Source organism: Ornithodoros turicata, unplaced genomic scaffold (genome assembly GCF_037126465.1).
Source record: "Ornithodoros turicata isolate Travis unplaced genomic scaffold, ASM3712646v1 ctg00000829.1, whole genome shotgun sequence".
Lineage (NCBI taxonomy): Eukaryota > Metazoa > Arthropoda > Arachnida > Ixodida > Argasidae > Ornithodoros > Ornithodoros turicata.
Genome location: NW_026999402.1, coordinates 480,868 through 501,627, shown reverse-complemented (window position 1 = coordinate 501,627; position 20,760 = coordinate 480,868). Strand labels below are relative to the sequence as shown.

Below are 20,760 nucleotides of genomic sequence, written 5' to 3'. Positions count from 1 at the left end.
CTCTCGCTCAACTTTGGGGCTTTATGTATCTCTATCTACTTCGCTGATCCAAATGCATTCCGGGATTCTAATACTACAGGTATAGAAGCGTAGCCGTAAAAAGTTCCAGTGTTCTGCATTAAAGTCTGTAAGTTCCCTGCGTCGTCGCGACCCTGCAAATTTTCGCGCGAAGCGGCCGCATTCACTGAGTGCTATATTTCTATCACGTTATTGACTGAGCATTTCCTCGTCGGCTCATTAGATCTTCTACCTTTCTATGTTAAATGAAAGTGTTGCTCTGCAGCAACTCTGAAAAGACACATTTTTTTTTCGTCCGTACTGCAACGGTTAGCATAAACGGATCGGGAATCATAACACCAATATTGATAATGCACGATACACAGTCGTGACACGACGGTTCACGGAGGGCCTCATACACTTGTGAGAATATGGTGCGCATTTATGCGCATATTGCGCTTCTCATCATACATGCAGTCTTCCGCTTCAAGTAGAATGTCACAAGTCAGATTCACATACTGTCAGTGAGTCATGGTAAACAAATCAACTAGTAAGAAAAGTCATAACAAAACGCAGGAAGGATTCGAGCAACACATTCTCATAATTTGATAGTTACTCCTGCAGTAGTTAAAGGCGCAACGTAGCCCACCTCAACGGATGTTGCTTCGCTTCCCAGAAACTTGTGTATTCATTGCACAGAGACAAGCAAAAAAACTGCGTGAGCGATGACCCACTCACGTACAATGTACATCACGAACGCAACATAATGTCAGACTATGCGTTTCCTGTTTTACTTGTTTGCACAGGTGTTCGTGGAGTGCAGTGCTTGATAACATAATCTGTAACCCCATTATTAACGCAATACTTCATGTTACTCACGTAGTAGAAGCAAGAAAAAAAGATATGATGTTCGTCAAAGGTTGGCTGGCCTTCCTCACATTCTTCTGGTTCGGTAAGTATAACCTCTCACAGTGTCACCGGTGTTCCTTTCAAATTTTTAAACCTTTGCTCGTAATGAGCAAGTACCTACTTCTTTTGCGCCAAAGTAATTGACCAAGTTATGTGTAAAATCTGTCCCCGGCCAGCTACACAATGATGTCATCTTTACGCTGGCCTAGTCAGTGTTTACTCTCAACCCAGGCAGCACAAACCCTCGAGGAATAGAATGGGAACGCAATCGGGGTTTCGGGTCATGAACGGGCGATAGTGCCCGACTGGACCCCAGCGGTGGGGGAACGGAGGATGTAGAGCGCAAGAGAAGATAAGGTCATCCCCCAATGGTGCCCTGATCATTTCCCAGTCTGGTCTGCTTTTGGTCATGTAAACAATAATATAGGATCGCCCCCCAATGCTGATCTGATCACCTCACGATAATCAGTCACATGACCAGGGTGCGGCGGAGTCACATGACGGATTTCTCTTCCCAGACCTTCAGGCACTGAGTGTTGCACGTGAAGGTAATGGTTCTCGAATTCTATGTATATTGCCCCTGTATTAGCAAAGGTGCACAAATCTTCTCTTCTATTTTCTTGAAGAGGGTGGAACGATTAATACACATGGAATACGGATTCTCAAGTAGTTGATGTGTTCTATGTTGTTGGGGATAACTCGTTACCAGTAACTCGGTAACTAAGCTACTCAGCTTAGCTATTTTCATAACTTTTTGCTTAGCTCTTTGCTTTTGAGCTCCAGTAACTTCTTGAGGGGTTCGTTCATTTCTCTCTCTCTCTCTCTCTCTCTCTTGTTTTGTGGGTGGGGGGGGGGTGGGGGGTAAGTTGTCAGAGTAACTTGGAGAAGGGTCAAAGTTCTTTCTGTTCGATTCTCGTCTACAAACATCGCAGGCTGAGTCCTGCCCCCATGCCTTGAGATGAGAGATGACACGCGCACTGCGCATCTAACTCCCTTGTTGTTACGCGGTGAACGTTACAAATTATGTTTTAGCCGTGCATTAGGAAGCTCAGGTGTCGCGCATCTTAACGACAAGCAGTGTATTCATGATGATAGAAAGCAATTGTGTAGTAGGGTTAGAACTTGGCACAATTCTACGATATGTGCGTAGGGCACAACTCACAGAGCATAAACTTAATTGCTTTGTGCTCCTTTCATGTACATTATTATGATACGAAAATCATCAAATCCCTCCCTAAAGAATCCTATAAATGTAGGGTTCTTTCGTCGTAGCAGATATTGATATCGTTTTCGTATATAAAGAATATTTTGAAACGTCTTGAATCGCACATTGTTTCATCAAGGTCTGAATTAACCACATAGACAGGTCAAGAACTAAAAAGTATATATTGAGTAGCAAGTAACTTGAAGGCAACTTGTTACGTTTCTCAAGTCGCTTAGGAACTTCACGTCAATTTTGAATTACGTTTTATTACGTGTAACTGCGTTTGAAATTTAGTTACAGGCCGGTTTCACGTCGTTCAGTCAGGAAGGTCCCATCGACTTCCTAGGTTTTCAGTATCTCTTAAGAGGTAGGATTCAAAAGTTCCCTGACTGAGTCTATAACTTAAAAAGGAATATAAATGAAATTGCTGAAACACGTTCTCCTTCGTAATAAGGCCCTTGCGCAACAACACACTTTTGCCACCGCTTCTAAAGCTCAATGAAACGTTTCTGGAATCCATTTTTAGCCATGTCCCTTAATTCAGCCTCCGATGCACTTTTAACTTCAACTGCAGATTGAAATCGAGGACCCTGCAAGCGACTTGCCAGTTCAGGAAATTACCCCAAAATTTTCGGGGGACCAAATCACGGGAGTAAGGAGGATGTAGCAAAGCCGTTGGTTTCGTTTTCGCAAGAAAGTCAGCGAAATTCAAGAAAGTGAAGTTTTCAGCGGTGGGGGAAGTCTACGGAGGGCCAACGCTCTGATCAACAAACGCCATTTCTTTCAATCGCCGGTTACTAAATGCACCCGCCTACAAAATACGACGCCGTGGCGAGCCACCGACCACGTGATTTGGGTCAACCGACTTTTAGAAGAGGGGGAGAACGTGGTAACACAGAAACGTTATTGTTATCACTCTATTGGAAAAAAAAAGTTATAGGCTCACTCCCGGAACTTTTGAATCCTACCTTGTATATTATAAGCTCATAGTATATTATGGTCAGCAGCTGTAAAATTAATAATTTCTATAGGAAATCTGGCCCTGAATTCGAATGTTTCAGTTTTGCCGTCTTTGCAAGCGTATATCTCCCGGGTGTTAAAAGATATTGTAGCGATTTTTTTTGTGTGCTTTAGTATACCTACAGGCCAGCGGTCAGAGCGCAAATTTTGGCGCGCAGGTGCAACGCTGCGTGCTATGAAAAATTGCTAACATGCTCTCTCACGCAGTTTTGTCCTAATTTCGACGCGTGATTTCTCTGACTATAGATGACAGATTGCCATACTTGGTATCAGCTCTCTTAGGGTTTAATGCTCCTTCATCTGATATATCTATCGTGCGTATATCTCTTACAGGCATATGCTGAAATAGGCAAATGTTTAGGCATAGTTCGAAAAAAACAGGGATTTTGCGCGTCCGTTTCTCAAAAAGGCCCCTTTTGATATTATTTATATTTTGTCAGGACATGGCGCGATGTTTGAACTTCCATCTGGTTTGAAAAAAATCTGCATCAAAAAGAAAGAAGAAAAGAAAGAATCTGAAAGATCAGGATAGGTTTCATTCACTCACAGTTTCAAACAAATTGACATGTCATGCGTCGATCACATTACGCAAACGGATTAAAGCGGAATAATTTATTCACTTCGGAGGTTCCCTTTTCTCTTCTTTTTATTTAGAATGACTACAAAAACGAACCTTGAGCTGAAGTCCTCCAGCATTCCAATTTTGTACGCAGACAGGTGATGGAAAGCACAGCTGCAGCACGCAGTCGTCCTGAGAAATGGTTATATTTCGTTTGATGTCAAATACACAATACATACGATTCCACACTTTACTGAACCATATTTTCACCAAAACGGAGTCCATTATCCGAAAAGCCACGCATAAACCACAATGAATCACTGAAATCGAAACAAACTATGCGATGCTGCGCTGCTAAGTTTCGAGAGAAGCCTTCTAGAACGGTGTCACTCATGTTGAAAAGCATCTATGAGTAACGTTTATCAATGCGAGGAATACCACAAAAAGAAATAGCAGTTACTACTCGATGAATCGCTTAAAAATGTTGGAATTCCTCGAAAGTTTCGGGAGCACAGCCGGATACATTCGTTTCTCGCAGCGAGAGCGACGGGGACTCCGACAGTGCAAACACGGCTGGGTGATCGAGGAACATCATTGGCCAGATTCGAAACTGTCGGTTACGTGATTGCATCACTCGGCTCCTGACAGTCTGGGAAGAGAAATCCGTTGCTGCGCCCCGGTCATGTGACTGATTATCGTGAAGTGATCAGATCAGCATCGGGGAGCGATCCTATATTTTGGTCACATGACCAAGGTCAGTCCAGACCGGGAAATGATCAGAGCAGCATCGGGGAGCGACCCTATATTATTGTTTACATGACCAAAAGGAGACTAGATCGGGTAATGATCAGGTCACCGTCGGGGGACTACCTTATCTTCTCCTATGTTCTACCTCCTCAGTTCCCACACCTCTGGGAACCAGTCGGGCACTATCGCCCGTTCAGGAGCCGAAGCCCCCATTACGTCCCCATTCTTTTCCCGAGGGTTGGTGCTGCCTGGGTACTTGAGAGAATGATCACTTTTTTCATGATTCATTTTCACAATGATCAAATTTCACTTCATTTTGCTCTGTTAGCCTTTTAATAAGAATTTTGTAACTGATAAAAATAAACACCCTGCATATTACAGAGCGTTGCACACAGAACGGTCGATAACAATACCACCCCGGCAAACGAAAAACGTCCAGTGGACATCTGGAGAATGGTACACAGTGGACATTTGGGATGTCTAGTAGACATCCAGGCATGTCCACATTACATGCAATGGATGTACTATGGATCGTACGAAGCACTTCCCTAACTGTATAAATGAATGTCCTCTGGACGTACCAGCTGGACATTTGTCACATCCAGTGGACGTGTTTGTGAGGCATTATGACGTCTAATATACGTCCTGTGAACGTTCCGGCCGGATAACATGCGACAATATAGATCGGATTGCAAATTTACTTCTTCGGCTGTTTTGTGTGCATGAATAGCGCAAATGCCGTATCCGTGCCCGTACCTCACACAATACAGTCTGGGCATTTCTCGGTAGCCTCTATTGGAGTGCTGGATGGAACATGTACTAAAATACAAATAGTCGCGGGATGTTTGTTCAGTGTAGCGGGGGCCGAAAACGGTTTGTAACTGTGAAGAGGATGCGTTTTTTTTTTTAATTAGCACGTACGTCTGCAATCAGTCAAACTACCTGCTAACATTTCTGACATTCCTTTTGTGACAAATATTGTGTACGGAATTCAGGCTATTGTCTATGATGAGGTTACCTGTTGAGTGAAGCTGTCAAACTGGTAGGTTTCCTGCGTTGGTGGAAGAGTGCGACGTAGGAAAAGTGCAGAGAGCAGGACGTGAACACATTCGCAATCTCGTGCCTGATGTGAACCGCTGATTCTGCTTTCGCTCCCTTCAAAGCCAAGCTGGCATGCTATCTTCAGCGTTACGTGTACTTTCACCGTGCACCTGCACACTTTTCGCCTTTCGCCACTTGTGTGGGCTCGCCCTGGCAATACCTACGCTACTTGCTCCACTGCTCAGGAGGTCAACTGCTGTCCCCAGCCCCCATTGAAAAAGCATTTTCGCCAGGCATCACTGAGCCACTCGGCAACGGTCCTGTCCCGCCTTGGGACCGCGACACTCCTGACTCTCTCTGCGACGACGGCTCCCTCGTGGCTGACGGCGCGTTCAAGATTACCACCGACGACGCCGGCTTCCAGCTCTCGTGCCACCAACTCAAACGTAAGCGTCATGCTGAACGTCGCGACAGCGAGACCAGCACCGCAACTGTGAACAGTGCGCACTCTGCGACAGTGGCAAGCTGCCTGACGATGCTGTTCTTCTCTACTGTGCAAGGTGACAACGTCCCAACGCACCCTGTGAAAAAGCTCGAGGAATTTCTCAACTCGGAAACACTGGGTGAGGTACAGAAGTTCGAATCAACCCTGCAAAAGCGACAAACCCTCAAACAAACATAGCCGTCGACTGCAAAACAGCCGCCGGCATCAACAGGCTCTTATCTCTCACACGCCTGTGCACCATCAAGGTTACTGCCTTCCATCCAGCATCACCGATAGGGGTGATACGTGTCTCTGATACCTCGCTTACCGATGCTGGAATCAGCAACTTTCTGTGCTCCTCCATCCCAGTAGAGGACTTGGAAAAAACGGCAAATCCCTCAAAATCACCTTCTCCAACGGCCCTCTGTCAAATTACGTCTATATTGGCACCATAAAGTTCCCAGTGAAGGCCTGCAAGGCCAAACCTTTACAGTGTCACAGATGCTGCCGTTTTGGTCACTCAAGCTCCGCCTGTGAGCGAGAAATTACGTGCTTGATTTGTTCCGACATCCACAGTGCCAACGAGTGCCCTCGCAAAAGCGGTGTGAAGTGCATCAATTGCGGCAGCAACCACTCAGCGCTGGACAAGAATCGCCCAGTCAAGCAACGAGAAATAGCTTCTGTGACATACAGCCTCAAGCACAAGGTAAACACGCGCACAGCTCAAAACGTGCTCCGTGTAAGACATACAGTGAAACTATCTCAAACGAGATCATGAGTCAGTCCCCTACAACAACTGGCCCCATTGCTGACACGTCTGACAACACCCGAAATACGGGAACCAGTACTACACCAGGCTTCTCCAACTCCAACGCCGCGCGTGGCAAGCAGAGACCTGAGAAGGTCAACCAGGAATCATCCCATCATTCATCAACTCAACTAAGATCGCCCCCCAACTGTGTTGCTTTGAGACCTCCAACGTCTGCACCTTCAAGCACGAAGAGCAGGGATGCTGCTCCCAAGTCCCCGCGAGCGACTGATGGTCCATCGCTTTCTGCTCCTCGCGACCTGGAGTCCAAGTTCAGAACAATCAGAAACTTCATCCATATTGCCTTCACCGTGCTTAAGGCACTTGTGGAATGTACTTGGTTACCTGTCGGTCATCACTCTATACTATCAGTAGTTCTCCCCCTGGAAACCACACTCTTAGGCCTGTTTGAAAAATAAGCAGCCGGCCACTTCATCTCGTGAGGCAATGCTCTCACCACTGAACCCCGCAAACCACAATGAGCGATACCGCATCTGCAGCACAATGACAACTCCCCTCAGCATCACCGCCATCCCAGGCTACCGCAACAGAACTACATTCCAAGCCTCTTCTCCCACTCCTACTACAATGGAACGCTCGCAGTCTATCGAACAAGACCCATGACTTACATCTGGAAATCGCACAGCACAGCTACGACGCCCTGCTCATCCAAGAGAGCCTCATCGACTCTCAACTCACACTTTCGCTCTATGCTGCTTATCATTCAACGTCCAGCCTACCCGACGGCCGTCCACGCGCCTCTGTGTTCGTTCGAACGGACATCGTACACTCGCACATCGACGTCGCTCACCTGTGCTCCCCGGATGCCGAGTTCGCCGCGTGCAAGCTACAGACGAAACGGCGAGAAGTCACGGTGATCTTTTTCTATCGCTGGGTCCACAAGACGTTCCCAGCAGACGTTTCTGACCAAGACCTTCTGGTCTGCTCCGGACCTTCCATCCTCGGTGACGACTTGAATGCCAAGCACACGCTTTGGGGCAATGCAAAAAACTGCCACAACGGAATCAAATTCGTCCACTGGCTGGATTCGACTAACCTTGTCCTCATGAATGATGGCAGCTCCACTTTTCATAGGCCCCCCAGCTATCACAGTGCAATCGACTTTACACTGTGTACCCCTTGCTTCGCTCTCCAATGGGTAACACAGCCAGACACTTGGTCATCGGATCACTACCCGATAAAGAGGCTTCCACCACACTCCACTGGCCAACAGCTCCGCCAAGTCCGCCTCCGCAAACACACCACACTCCTGTGCGAAACGTGCGACATTCTCGAGTCCATCAAATTGGGAGCAGAGCTCTGCACCAAGGGAGCCACAGTATCACCGAAGCAACCACGCCCCGATCTCAAGCTGCTTCGTGTATGGGCTGCTAGGCGTAGAGCCCAGAGAAAGGCCCAGCGCACCGGCTTCCCACATGACATCGTCACCCACAAAAAGATCTCTGCTGCATTCCGCAGGCACGTCGTTCGTCTTAGGCGACATCAGTGGCGCACCTTCGTTTCCTCCCTGACTCCGCAACGCCGTCGTCCAAAATTTGTCAAGTCAATCGAAGGTACACTAACAGTGTGGAGACGGGCGTCCTTGGCCCTTTCCTCCAATCAAACGCTTGTCGGACTTGTGGAGTCAATCGCTGACACCCTCTCAATCGTGCCCTTCCCCGACAGTTTCCCCACTGTATCTCGTGCAACTACGATGGTCCCGCTCGGACCTGAAGGTGAGCTCCTCACTTTCAACGAACTATGCCAAGCACTGAAAAACTGCCGACGCTCCAGTTTTAGCGGCAGCGATGTAATTAGTTGCACGATGCTTCAAAATCTAGACCGCACAGCCCTCATGAAACTGTTAGATGTCTACAACAACATCTGGATGTCTGGAGCCATTCCGCACGATTGGAAACAGGGCAAGATCATTCCCATCCCGAAACGTGGCAAGCCGACCACCAGCATCACCAACTTCAGGCCCATGACTCTCCTCTCCTGTGTGGGGAACGTGTTCGAACGGCTGGTGCACCACAGGCTCACCTCTATCCCAGCTGGCATACAGCAGACTACAGCAAAGGGGTGTATTTCTGTCGTCCTCTTCGTGGACGTTAAACAGGTATTCGATCACGTCTCACACCAATCATGACAAAGCACACTTTGCATTCTGACAAAGCACGGCATCACCGCACGGTTAGATGCATGCATACGAGACTACCTGTCGCATCGCACCATGGCAGTAGTAATGGAAGGCGTCACTAGCACGGCCAGGCTCCTCCTTCGCGGTGTTCCCCAAGGCGGTGTCCTTTCGCCCCTGCTATTCAACCTGTCTCTCTCCGACATTAACATGAATGCACATGCTTCACCCTGCTCCTCAAATTTTCTAATCTACGCAGAGGATATTTGTATACGTTTTCAAGGTCGCCAGAAGCCGGCCCTTCAACGTTCCGCTCAAATACCGCTGCATCACCTACAGCCCCACTGTCCTCGAAGGGTCTAGAACTATCGACCAGCAAGACATCTACCTTGCTCTGTGCCGCTCCCAGCAAACACATCGGCAACTCATTCCCCAAGCTCTCCCTCGATAACAAGCCAGTTGCCATAGCCAAACACGCCCGCTATCTCGGTATAACTTTTGATTCTCGTCTACAGTGGGCACAACAGGTTAACTCCTTGGCTGCCACCTGCCGGTGTCTTATTATAATTCTGAAGCACCTCTGCGGCAATCGTGGGGCAACCACCCCACGAGCATGCTGGTACTCTACAAAGCCCTCATTGTCGGTCGCCTGAAGTACGCCCTCCCTTACATTGAACCATCTACGTCGGGGATGCAGCTGCTTGATAGGCTACACCGCCAGGGGCTGCGCATAGCACTAGACCTTCCCAAAGCCTCTGGGATTGACTAAACGCTTGTCGAAGGTGACGACCTCCCTCTCCATCTTCACGCCGAGGAAGCTGCCCTCTCCAATCTTGCTCGCATACATCGAGCAGACACTGCTCCTACTTTGTTCTAACTAACTTCTCCTAATTCAGGAAATGCCGCTCCACCCAAAAGGGGGGGCGGGTCGAGGTAGCTTGCCGTTGTTGGCCGCACTCAAGTGGGCATCGTCACGGCTATAGCAAAAAAAAAAAAGAAAGTGGGAGAGGGGAGTTGAGGACTTCAAAGTGATGTAGAGACAGGATGACCGATACTGATGGGACGGAAGCACACTGTAGGTGAGAGGTGCACTAGAGTGGTCTCTCCGCTAGGCCCGTTTCTTGAAGAAAGCGCACGAGGCCGCGAGTTTTTGAAAGTCGTTCCGCCCAAGAACCTTCGGTGACGAGGACGGCCGTCAGTATTCCAGGCCTGGCGCGGGGAAGATGAATTTCCCGCAGCCGCTCCACCCGAACTGGCAGACTCTAGCGAATAGGCAGGAACTAGCGAATAAGCTTCCTCGCAACACTCCCTCACCCCCCCTCACCTCACTGCGGACTGAATTCTTTCCAGAAGCTTCCACAACCATCTGCGGACTCCGGTCTAAGAAAGCAATTGCGCCGGCCGCAGCCTGTCGCACTTCCTTGGACTACATAGCCTAAACATATCCACATAATCTCTGCATTTACACCGACGGATTCATCACGGCGAAGTCAGCGTCGAGCGTCTATTTCATCGCAGACAAAAGCCAATGGTGGAACGCTCGCCTTCGAACCCCCTCTCCTTCCTCCACCACCGCCGAGCTGTGCGCCATTGTCCACGCGTCTGTCGCAGCCACCAACACTGGAGAAGCAAAACCGTCCTTCTGACTGACTCCACAGCAGCCCTCTATCGCATCATGGACCTTGACAACTCAGATATCCTATCCCGGTCCATCCATGCCGCTCTACGTCGAGCCTCTGAACAAGGACTGACAGTCGAGCTGCAATGAGTGCCTTCCCATGTAGGACTACCAGGCAAGGAGGAGGCAGACAGGCTAGCCAACCTCGCCCACTCCTCACCGGCACGATTCTTCCCAGTCCCCACAGATCGCCCTGACAAGGACTTTATCAGGCAAGTCGTCGCATCTAGACTTGCGACCCACTGGCCCACTTCATGTTATGCACGCCATCCTCTTCCCTCGAGAGCTCTCGACCGCGCAACAGCCACCGTAATGCATCGCCTTCGCACGGGCACCGCGCACACATTCAGCTGGCTGCACAACTTCAATCTTGCAGCTTCCCCGCTGTGCCCGAGCTGTAACCTGTAGCCAAGAGAGTGTTGACCACATTCTTCTACAGTGCACCGCTCTCCTGCAACACAGGCTGAAACACGTCCCTAATCTCGCCAACAGCACCTGAACTGCGAAGGATATCCTCTTCGGCGGTACAACTCCAGCGGAGGGAAGCCAAAGAATAGTTGCCTTGGCTGTCTTTCAGTGGTAGCGGAAGAGGGGGTGGGGACAGCAAAACTTGTTCCCACAGGAGATACAGCCTGACTAACAGGGGTGTAGTCGCTATATTGTGTTTAAAGGTACAGAACCCCCAATCATATGTCTCAAGATTCAGCTTCACTCAACAAGATTACAAATTCATTTTGACTATAGAAAAATAAAATATCAGGGCACTAAAAATGTGAAGTTGCCGAAACCAGTATAGATAATAAACAGGACTGTAAGCTACATCTTGGACTTAAAATGCAACAAGATACAAAAACAATTTAAAAATAAAGCTTCATGTCTGAAACCAAATGAAGTTGGAATAAATTACAGAAAAATCGAAAACGACCACCTTGCATTCACAAATATTTTACATAAACTAGGCAGGCATAACTGTTCACTTTGAACAGTTGAACTGTTCACGATGCCAGCGTACGGGGATTGAGGTGGATGGGGGGGGGGGGGGGGCGACCACAGTCCTGAGCCCGCGCGGTCAGCACATTCCGCTGCCCCTGCAGGACATGATCAATGTGCAAAGGCACTTCAGGACGTGGACATTACCAGGTCAAAGGTGAGGCTGAATACCTGTTGGTGTCGGCACTAGAGCCGCGTTCCATGTAAAACGGACGCTCGTTCCGTAGGAACCTGCTGCGCACCTGAAGCTGCCTCCTGTGCAAGCACATGCGTTGGAAGAGGTCGTGCACCGTTATGCAGTCCACGCACTCGTCATCACATACTGCTGCCACCGCGTCGAGCTCTCTGTAGCAAACGAATTCGTCTGTTTCCTGCGGGCGGCACCGACCGCACGTGCACCTGCAACATGTTTCATATTACGCGTGCACCCATGGCACAGATATAAGAACGTGCGACAAGCTATTAGAAACTCACCATTCGTTACTTTGAGTTCGGCAGTCTTCAGTGTATGCGTCCGAGGCCTCGGTTTCAAGGGACGCGCGCACTGGTACAGGGTCTGTCGAAAACGGCGAGTCGTCGTGGTTTATGGTGACCGTAAAGTCATTCTCCTCATCAGAATGTCCCGTGGAGCTGTATTCTGATGCAGAGTCGGTTTCCCATGATTGCACGTTAAGCGTAACTTGCTTTCTTGCGTCTTCAATGCAATACAACACATGGGAATCACAGCAGACGAATCTCGCGACTGACGTCACGGCGAAGCACTTCTCGATTCCGATGCCACCGCCTTCTCTCATAGTTTCGGTTTCGCTTTATCGTTTTTGCTGTTTATAAATTATGCGCGCACGTTTATTGGAAACGGAGGCTGTTGTCAGCATCTGGGGGGTTGTCTCTGCTGAAACCAACGTTCACTCAATTTTGGGCACAACCGTTGCGGATCCTCCCTTTAAGGAAGCAAACCTGTTCCTGTGCCTTTAGAGACACATCCGCGGTGGCCTTCGCCTAGTTCCCCTCCCACTCCTCCTCGCCACCAACATTGTCACCGTCTCCACTCATCCACTTTTTTTTTTCTGTGACAGTCGAGACGTTGCCCGCTCAAGCGTGGCCAAATACGGCAAGGAGGGACATTCACCACCATCACCACCAGGACGCGAACAATGGAAAAACTTGCTTTTACTTGTTCTCCAATTTCTCACGTTCTCACAAGATAGTTTCGCTTTTTTTCTAGCAGCATGTAAAAATTACTATTAAACTGACTGCCAAAACAACGTTTCGTAAACGTCTCACAACGTTGTACCATCCATTATTCGTACATTGCACCTGGTAAATGGATGCGCAGAGGACGTCTGGAACATAGGTACAGTGAACGTCCCATAGACCTCCACCGTCTAAAACGTACTAACTGTACGTATAACAGATATTGATTAGAAGCTCACTTCTGTCTTAGACGTTTGCACATATTTCTGGTACGTCTAACAGACGTTTGTGGTTTACTGGGACCGCACTTCATCTTGCTATTTTTCCATCAGCACTCATAATGGCTACAAGGGTAAAAGCTTACAAAGAACAGGAATGCCTTAAACGTCTACCGCATACGTCAACACGGCAAAAATCGTAAAGACAAAGCGCGATTTGCTGCACATACGCAACACGTATTCTCACACTAGGACACTTTCATAACACGACTCATTATTTCGCTGGCGGCTGACGGAAACGCTTTCACTTTCGTGCAGTTCATGGGTTGCAAAAACAACAGCTTCAAGTGAAAGACGCAATACTAAGTTACCATGGCGCCTGTAGATTTGAGGGTATAGTGAAATACATTTGAAATCGCGCGAGCATGTCCCACGCGCCGAAGAGGTGTAGAATCTTATTACTTTAATTGGGAAATGATCGTGTCACATTCGTTCACAATAGTCCAATTCGTTCAATTGGCTTCTCTTTTCTTGTATTGGTGCAGTTGGTACTCACACTTGTTGGATATTTCACCAAATCAATTAGAAATCAGGGTTTCTCCCCCATTGATATCCATTAGATCAATTCCTTGAATGCGTTATTTTCCTCAATGAAATTCCTTGAATTGGTCTTGAACTGTTTTAGTCCTTACTCCCTGGGTGCTGTCTTCGCCATAGAGCATGGTGGAACACCTTGTCGCGAAGGGAGCTGCCCTGAAACTGCCCACTGCCTGAATGAGAAATTATCCGCTTACTCACGTTGGACGTATTGGCAAACTATATTTCACATTAAATTTCATTCTAACTGCGGATAGAATTCATTGAGATCATGCCTTCTATTTCCAGCAGGGAACATGGCAACAATTCTACGAAAACGGCACGATAAAAGAAGTTATATTTACCAATCTATGTTTAGCAGTGTGATGTCACTCGCTGGAAAGAAGGAGACTGATTGGCTTATCATGTTTTTCGGACCTGGTATCGTGAACACCTTCGTATGTCCTAAAACTCATTAATGTCACGCCGGAAACGAAAAAGAAGCGTTTCACGCCATGATGAGTTGCAGGTTTTCTCTTTGAGCACTCTTACGCCAAACGCCGACTCAGTCTTTCAATCTCGACTGAGTTAGACATTATTCTCTGCAGCAACGGCTCCTGCTGCTGCCGGTTTTTGGGTTTTTGTGCGTCTTCCATGTGTCGCTGTGGACACGGATTGGTTTCGAGGGTGCTCGGAGTACAACCACATCAGAGTAAGTTTAGCTTCCACACCTATTTTCTGCCATTAGAGTAATTAATAGTAGCACATTAGGAAAGAGTTCCTGTTTCTGCCTTAACAATGGGTGCGGTATTGTATGTAGTAAGTACTAACACTCTATTCACCAAAAGCAAGTGAACATGGTTCAGCATATTTTAAATCTGAATCCTCAGTTTAAAGCATTGCATTATCTGAGTCAGTGCTGAACCGGTGGGCGTTTGCTTTGGCATAACCGGGCATAGGAAAGTAAGTAAACAGAAGTACAGTGGACGACGATAAGCAATTTATCTGAAAATCAATGATGTCATCTTGAAGAAAGCAGTTCGGAGCAGCCACCTACTGTTGCCAGTCATGATGGTTGTAGAAATTAATGAGAGGTGACTACTTAGTGGCAACGTATCACTCCAGGTGGTCCAACAGACCTCCTCGTGGCGGCTTTCATGGGAGACAGCGAAAAAAAAACATAATAGTATCGGGGAACAAGAATTTCAACAAGAATTGACACTGGCTAATCGTGTACACACACTTCTAAATATGCAAGATCACGTACATACACTGCTCAGCGCCATCTCGCCATCGGGAAACGGTTTATGATGTGCGGCCGGTGCTAAGGCCAAACAACAAACATGTGCGGGCAGGCACAAATACTGCTAAGTGTGACATCTTAAACGAGCGAGGTTCAAGTTCGGAGACTTTTAAACAAATACATCACAGGAACACCTAACGATGGGCACTGGTCATCAGGAAAAGGCTTACCCACTTGTAATCTCGCACACTACTCAGGCCGAATCGCGAACAAGTGCAAGCATGTACGACAAATCCCGACACTGGTAATCGCAAGGACAGACTTCTCACCTCTAACGTACACTGCTACGAAACTAAATGGCTAACACAAGAAGTCATACCATGGTCTACGAAGAAAAGGCCTAGCCACTCGCGGTGGAATGCTAGAGCTACAACTAGGTAAGTATACCGCTCACAAACCTCACAATCGCGGCGACGGAGGAAGAGCTAAACTCTCATCTTTGTTTCCCGCAGACATCCGTGCAGCCACCACGCGCAGCGCGACCTTCACCATCGCAACAACGGAGTTCAGTGACGCGTTACCGGTCTCCTAGAGATGCAAACAGGGGACAGGAGACGTTTATATGGGGAGTTTTGCCATTCTTTAATCATTTGCCGTCTGAAGATGCGAGCACACGGTGGCGCCAGACCTGTCATCCATGCCAGCCGCCAGCTCTAAAGCGAAACGCATAGCCTCAAAAACATTGTCGCCACCGGCGCAGCTGATCTGAAGATCTCTAATTGGCTGCGTGATATATGAGTATATATTTGGACGCTCATTCGTCTTCGAGAATTGACGCCAGTTTTACTTCGGGTTGATTGGGCAAGAGTCATTTGATTGAAGCTCAAGGATCCTAACGGCCGGTAGAATGGAGAAGTAACAAAAAAAAAAAAAAACGATGGAAGGAGACATCATGTCTGTCCGGCGACGCATGCTCTCTCCGACCATAAGCGTTGTGCTTGCAAATGCTAGCGGCTATTTTCGATGGACTTCGCTGCTTCAGATTTCGATCGTGGCGAACAGCTAGTGTGAAAACGGAATGGCAAATCCAGCTGACCATCACTACAGCGGAAAGACGAACATGACAGGGAAACCCTGCATCTCCAAAGGGCGCAGATATATCGTTCGTGCCACGTCAGGAAGTCTGGAGTCCTTCCGATGTCCCGCAGGTCAGCGGTAAGACAAGTTTGGTTACTTCTTATTGCCGAAGGAAGTTATGCAGGTTTATCGTGTTAAGTGTATTGCTTACAGCATTCACGAGTCACTCTGTACTGTTAGATCGTGAGTCAGACAGTCTATTCAAGACAACCTAAAAAGTATAACTGGATTTAATCATAGCGCGCATACATTACAGTACTGTATACTGCATACATTACAGCACTGTATATAATCCGCCCGCTGCCACACCCGTCTTCCTTCGTTCTCCTTCTCTTGCTCTTCTAAGCAGTGCTCTGCAGCCGCCGCCGTGCTGTAGTGGCGCCAGTAACCGGTCTGTGATACTCGGCCATCCTAACTGTCGACCGTCCCGGGAGACAGATCATACCGCTCTGGCTTTCTCTCGCAGCGCGAAGAACGGCGAGGCACAGCCACGTCGTCATCTTCCGATTCACAGTTCTTGGACGGAACGAGTTCGTTGTCACTGGCCTGAGCAATATGATGCCGCCGGAGTTTGCCCACGGCCGCCACGTTGCTGTAACAGCGGGTCGTCCGCTGTATCTCAGGGATGTCCTCTATGCGGTAGCGATCATAAGGCAAAGCCTCAGTTATGACATATGAGCCTTTGTAACACTCTTTCAACTTTCGAGATTCTTCCGTCGACTCTGGATTATGTCATAAGAGAACAAGATAGATTACCAGGAGCGTAGTGCGGGGCTTTAGCTCTCCTCCGGTTGTAGCTGATCCTCTCTGATGTGAGCGAGTGAGTGAAAAAGAGAAAAAAATGGAGAAAATCTCCCTATGTAGTGGATTGCTTTCAAGCGTTTGTTCAACAGGTCCGCATCGAACATCTAGTGCATCGCATCCAACGCATAATCTCCCAATGCTGAGCAATTACAGCGCTGAGAGCATACTTCACCCAAGCTTTTTTCCTGCACTGCTGATTTGGGCCGCTGCGATTAGCTCCTGGAGATCACGGAGTTTGGGCACCCACCATTTCGCTGGACCACCGTGTCTATGGTAACTTGCAGCTGATGTCCATGCGGCCACCTGGCTGGAATCAAAGTGCAGAGGAGGTGGTGTTTCTCTACATGAGTCCCGACCGCCGATGGCGACGGTATGCCACGGAGAGGCGATGACAGTGGCTTATGTCCATGGCCGCACCCGTGGAACTGAGAAACAGGTGCTCCAGGCGCGTGTCCATCGTTGACGTTGTTCACAGGTTGCTACAAAAGCGTGCTGCGCAGGCACGTGGAGATTTCAAGGCTGTGCCCCCCATTTCAAAAGGCGGACTGAAAGACACGGGAAGATTACAGTAACTCTGTAACTCAGTAACCCAGTAACTCTGCTCCAGGTAGTGGCACTGTTCGTCGTGGCGTCCATTGTGATGTCAAGTCACGCACTTCAAAACAGGCTGCTACAAATGGCAAAACTTTCCCAATAAACGGCTCTGCAGAGAACTGAGTTACGGTGCTCTCACTTCGAGTATTCATCTCACACATACTTCTCGTGCAGTCTTAGCGCTACCCCTGGCGGACGTTTCGGTTTCGAACTCGTCATGCATGCACCACGCGTACTACCAGCAATACCCGCGGCGGTAGGCATTTCGTTTTTTGGTCTCACTTCTTTGTGTTTTTTTATTTGAAAGTGCTCTATAAAGGCGCTATCCACACGTCATCATTCCAACTAATACTTGGAAACTGTCATGTTTGGTTTATTGTCCTGGGTGTCTGGTCGACGGGAAAAGACAAAATAAAGAAGACTGGAGGAATCCTCTGAAGTCTGTTGTCTCAAATGGAACAAATGTGAAAGAACAACACAAAGACAGGGGCTGCACCGCATCTTAGCGTCGGACAGACAGACAAAAATACCACCTTTTGTATGAATAATTTGTATTGCAAATACAGTTCGGATCTGTATGAAGATGTTGTGACCTCTAGGACTCTGTCTTGTTCTTTCCTTTTATCAAATTGTGCACTAGTGCAATGTCTTCTGCAGAGCCTTTTTGTTGTATTTAAGTGGCCCCCTTCACCTGTAGTAAATCTACATTTGTTTTTTAGATCTGTCCTCGTATCCACAAGACAGTTCACTTTTCAATGGCGAACATACGAACCAGATGGAATGCTTATATGCTTGGGGTGCAAACTGGGATTGTTGCTATTCTGTTACAAATACATCACATGTCAGTTCAGTCAGAAAAACAACAACAATCAGACTATTTTATCCAGTGCCTTGGCCTATATAAATTGGCTACGGGAAATAGTACACGCCCCCTCTTTCTTATATAAATGATTAGGTCTGGCATTAACAATAGATACGGGTGCGTATCAGGAGTATGTCGCAGTCTGTTCATACATGCACATGCTTATGATTAAGCCTGAGATGTATACGCAAATGAAAGTGGTTAGGTCTTCTGCCAATAACCGGTGCCTGCGATTTGGCTTTTCGGTGATGTGTGTGATTATTAGTGCCTGGATTTGTTGCACTTGTTTAAGAGTTAACGTTTAGTAGTGTTAGTCCATTGTCCAAACATGCAATTAGGCCTGAGTACCACCCATACATCTTCAGCATATTGAATGGCTAGCTTGCACTGAGAAGTGCATGTACATGCTTGTAAGAATACAGCAAGTACACTGTTCCCTGGTTACGAACCAGTGAGACTCGTGCCCCCTTCCTGGGGGAGGGATATGTTTAATAATAACAAAGAAGAGGAACGCGGGAAAGGTCAGCCAGACAGGGTGTCGGCTTGCTATTCCCAAAAAATGAATAAATAAATCAGAGAGTACCCAGGTGGGCACAGTCCGGTTCACAGGGCGACCAGTAGGTCGGTTGCAGCGAGGTAACGGAGGAGCAGTCTGGTTACTACGCACTGTCGGGCGCGCTGCACGGGGCCGATAAGGTCCGCAGCGTGAGGTGCAGGCCGAGGTGTGTGAGCTGTTGCTCAAGTGCGGCTCTGGCTGAAGAGTAAAGGTGGGAGAGTAAAGAGTAAAGAACCTATGTTGCCCATGAGGAACTGGCGCGATGGGGTCTTAGCGACGTTGAGTCGTAAGCGGTGAAGGAGTGAGCTCTCCCTTCGAGAGAGGCTCAGTGGGATGGTGAGCTCCATCTTGGGATCGATGGAATGAAGGAAAGTGCGGGCTGGGACGGCGCTCTCAGTGAAGAGGCGAGTGTGCTGGCCGCACATTCGGCGTATGTGGAGTCGGCATGACGAGGGTGATAGCGGGACCGATAACAATGGTGCAGAGGTGTGGGCCTGCTTTGCAGCAGCGTCGGCGGATGATGTTGCCGGGGAGACCTGTGTGACCGGGCACCCACTGAAGCCAAACGCTGTGGCCCGCGCGGGCGAGACGGCTGAGGCACTGAACGATGAGCGCGCCAATGTCCTGAACAAGGGGGATCGAGAATGATGACAGCACTTCTAGCGCCGCCTTGCTGTCTGTAAAGATGGTCCATGGTGCGGGAACGGATGCCGAGATGAACTTCAGGGCTTCATGAATGGCGATCATTTCGGTTTTGGTGGATGAAGTCTCGTACGGGAGTTTAAACCCACGGCTGCAGTGGGCGTGAGGCACGTAGAAGGCTGCTGCCGACCCGCCTGGTCTCACCGAGCCACCGGTGTATATGGGTACTCGCTGGTCATGAAGCGAGTAAATGTGCTCCAACGCGAGCTGCCGCGCGACCCCCGTGGGTGTGTCATGCTTGCGAGGGAGACCGGGGATGTGTGTTATCGTTGTGGGTCGGTCGAAGGTCCACATAGGGGGTGCGAACGACTCCGCCGGTGCAGGCGGAAGGCGCCCGTTGAGTCTGCGAATGGCGTCGCCGAAGGCAGAGTCCGGGTACTTCTGCGGTATCGTTCGCAGATGATGCACGCGGTGCCGTGTGATGAAGCGCGCGTAGGTTCGGAGGGTCTCCTTGTCGCGGAGGATGGGGGCCGGGGGTTCTCCCGCCTCTGCAAGGACCGAGAAGGTTTCGGACGTCCTTGGGACGCCGAGACAGATACGGAGGCTACGGGCCTGGATGTTTAGGAGTTCCCGCTCTCCTGTACGGCCAACAACGTGCAGGACCGGGAGGCTGTAGCGGAGAGCGCCCAGCGTGAGTGAGTTGCGCACATGGCGGAGGTCAACGTACGACGGGCACCAGGAGGCGCCGGAGATGCGGCGCAGCACATTTGCGAGGATGTTGGCTTTGAAAGACAGGGCCCTGACATGTTGCGACCCCGATAGCCCTGCGTCAATGGTTATGCCTAGGTATGTGCACTGTCGGACAAAGCTGAGCTGCGCTCCCGCAACTGGAAAGGGGTAATTCTGGAAGGAACGGCGAGAGAAGGCGATGGCCGACGTTTTGCATTGGGACACGGAGAGACCACGGTTGGAGAGGTAGGACTCGACGGTGTTGAGAGCACCTTGTAGGCGGCGTTGGATAGCGTCCCGGCGGGTGGATGACGTCCAAATGCAAATGTCGTCCGCGTAGATCGTAACGTTGACATCAGTACTTATTCGCGAAGGGAGGGAGGCCATAATGACATTAAAGAAGAGGGGACTGAGCACACGGCCCTGCGGAACGCCGCGCTGCACGGCAAAGGTAGCGGTGTCGCCGTCGGCAGTACGAATAAACAGGGACCGGTTGCAGAGGAAATCTTGTATCCACGAGAGCGGGCGGTTGCCCACTCCCGCTTCTTGAAGCGTCGTGACGATGGTGCTGTGGAGGACGCTGTCGTAGGCCTTCATTACCTTCATCACGTCCCCTTCCTCGGCTTCTTTT

General features: G+C 49.0%; 1 protein-coding gene across 1 annotated transcript in view; it reads left to right on the top strand.

Annotated features, from left to right (window-relative positions):
• Window positions 1–903: 903 nt before the first annotated feature.
• Window positions 904–20,760, top strand: part of LOC135375114 (uncharacterized) — a 47,596-nt gene continuing 27,739 nt past the window's right edge. The window contains exons 1-2 of the mRNA XM_064607824.1: window positions 904–949; window positions 14,171–14,274. Coding sequence (XP_064463894.1) covers window positions 904–949; window positions 14,171–14,274 — 150 coding nt within the window. The remainder of the gene's footprint in view (window positions 950–14,170; window positions 14,275–20,760) is intronic.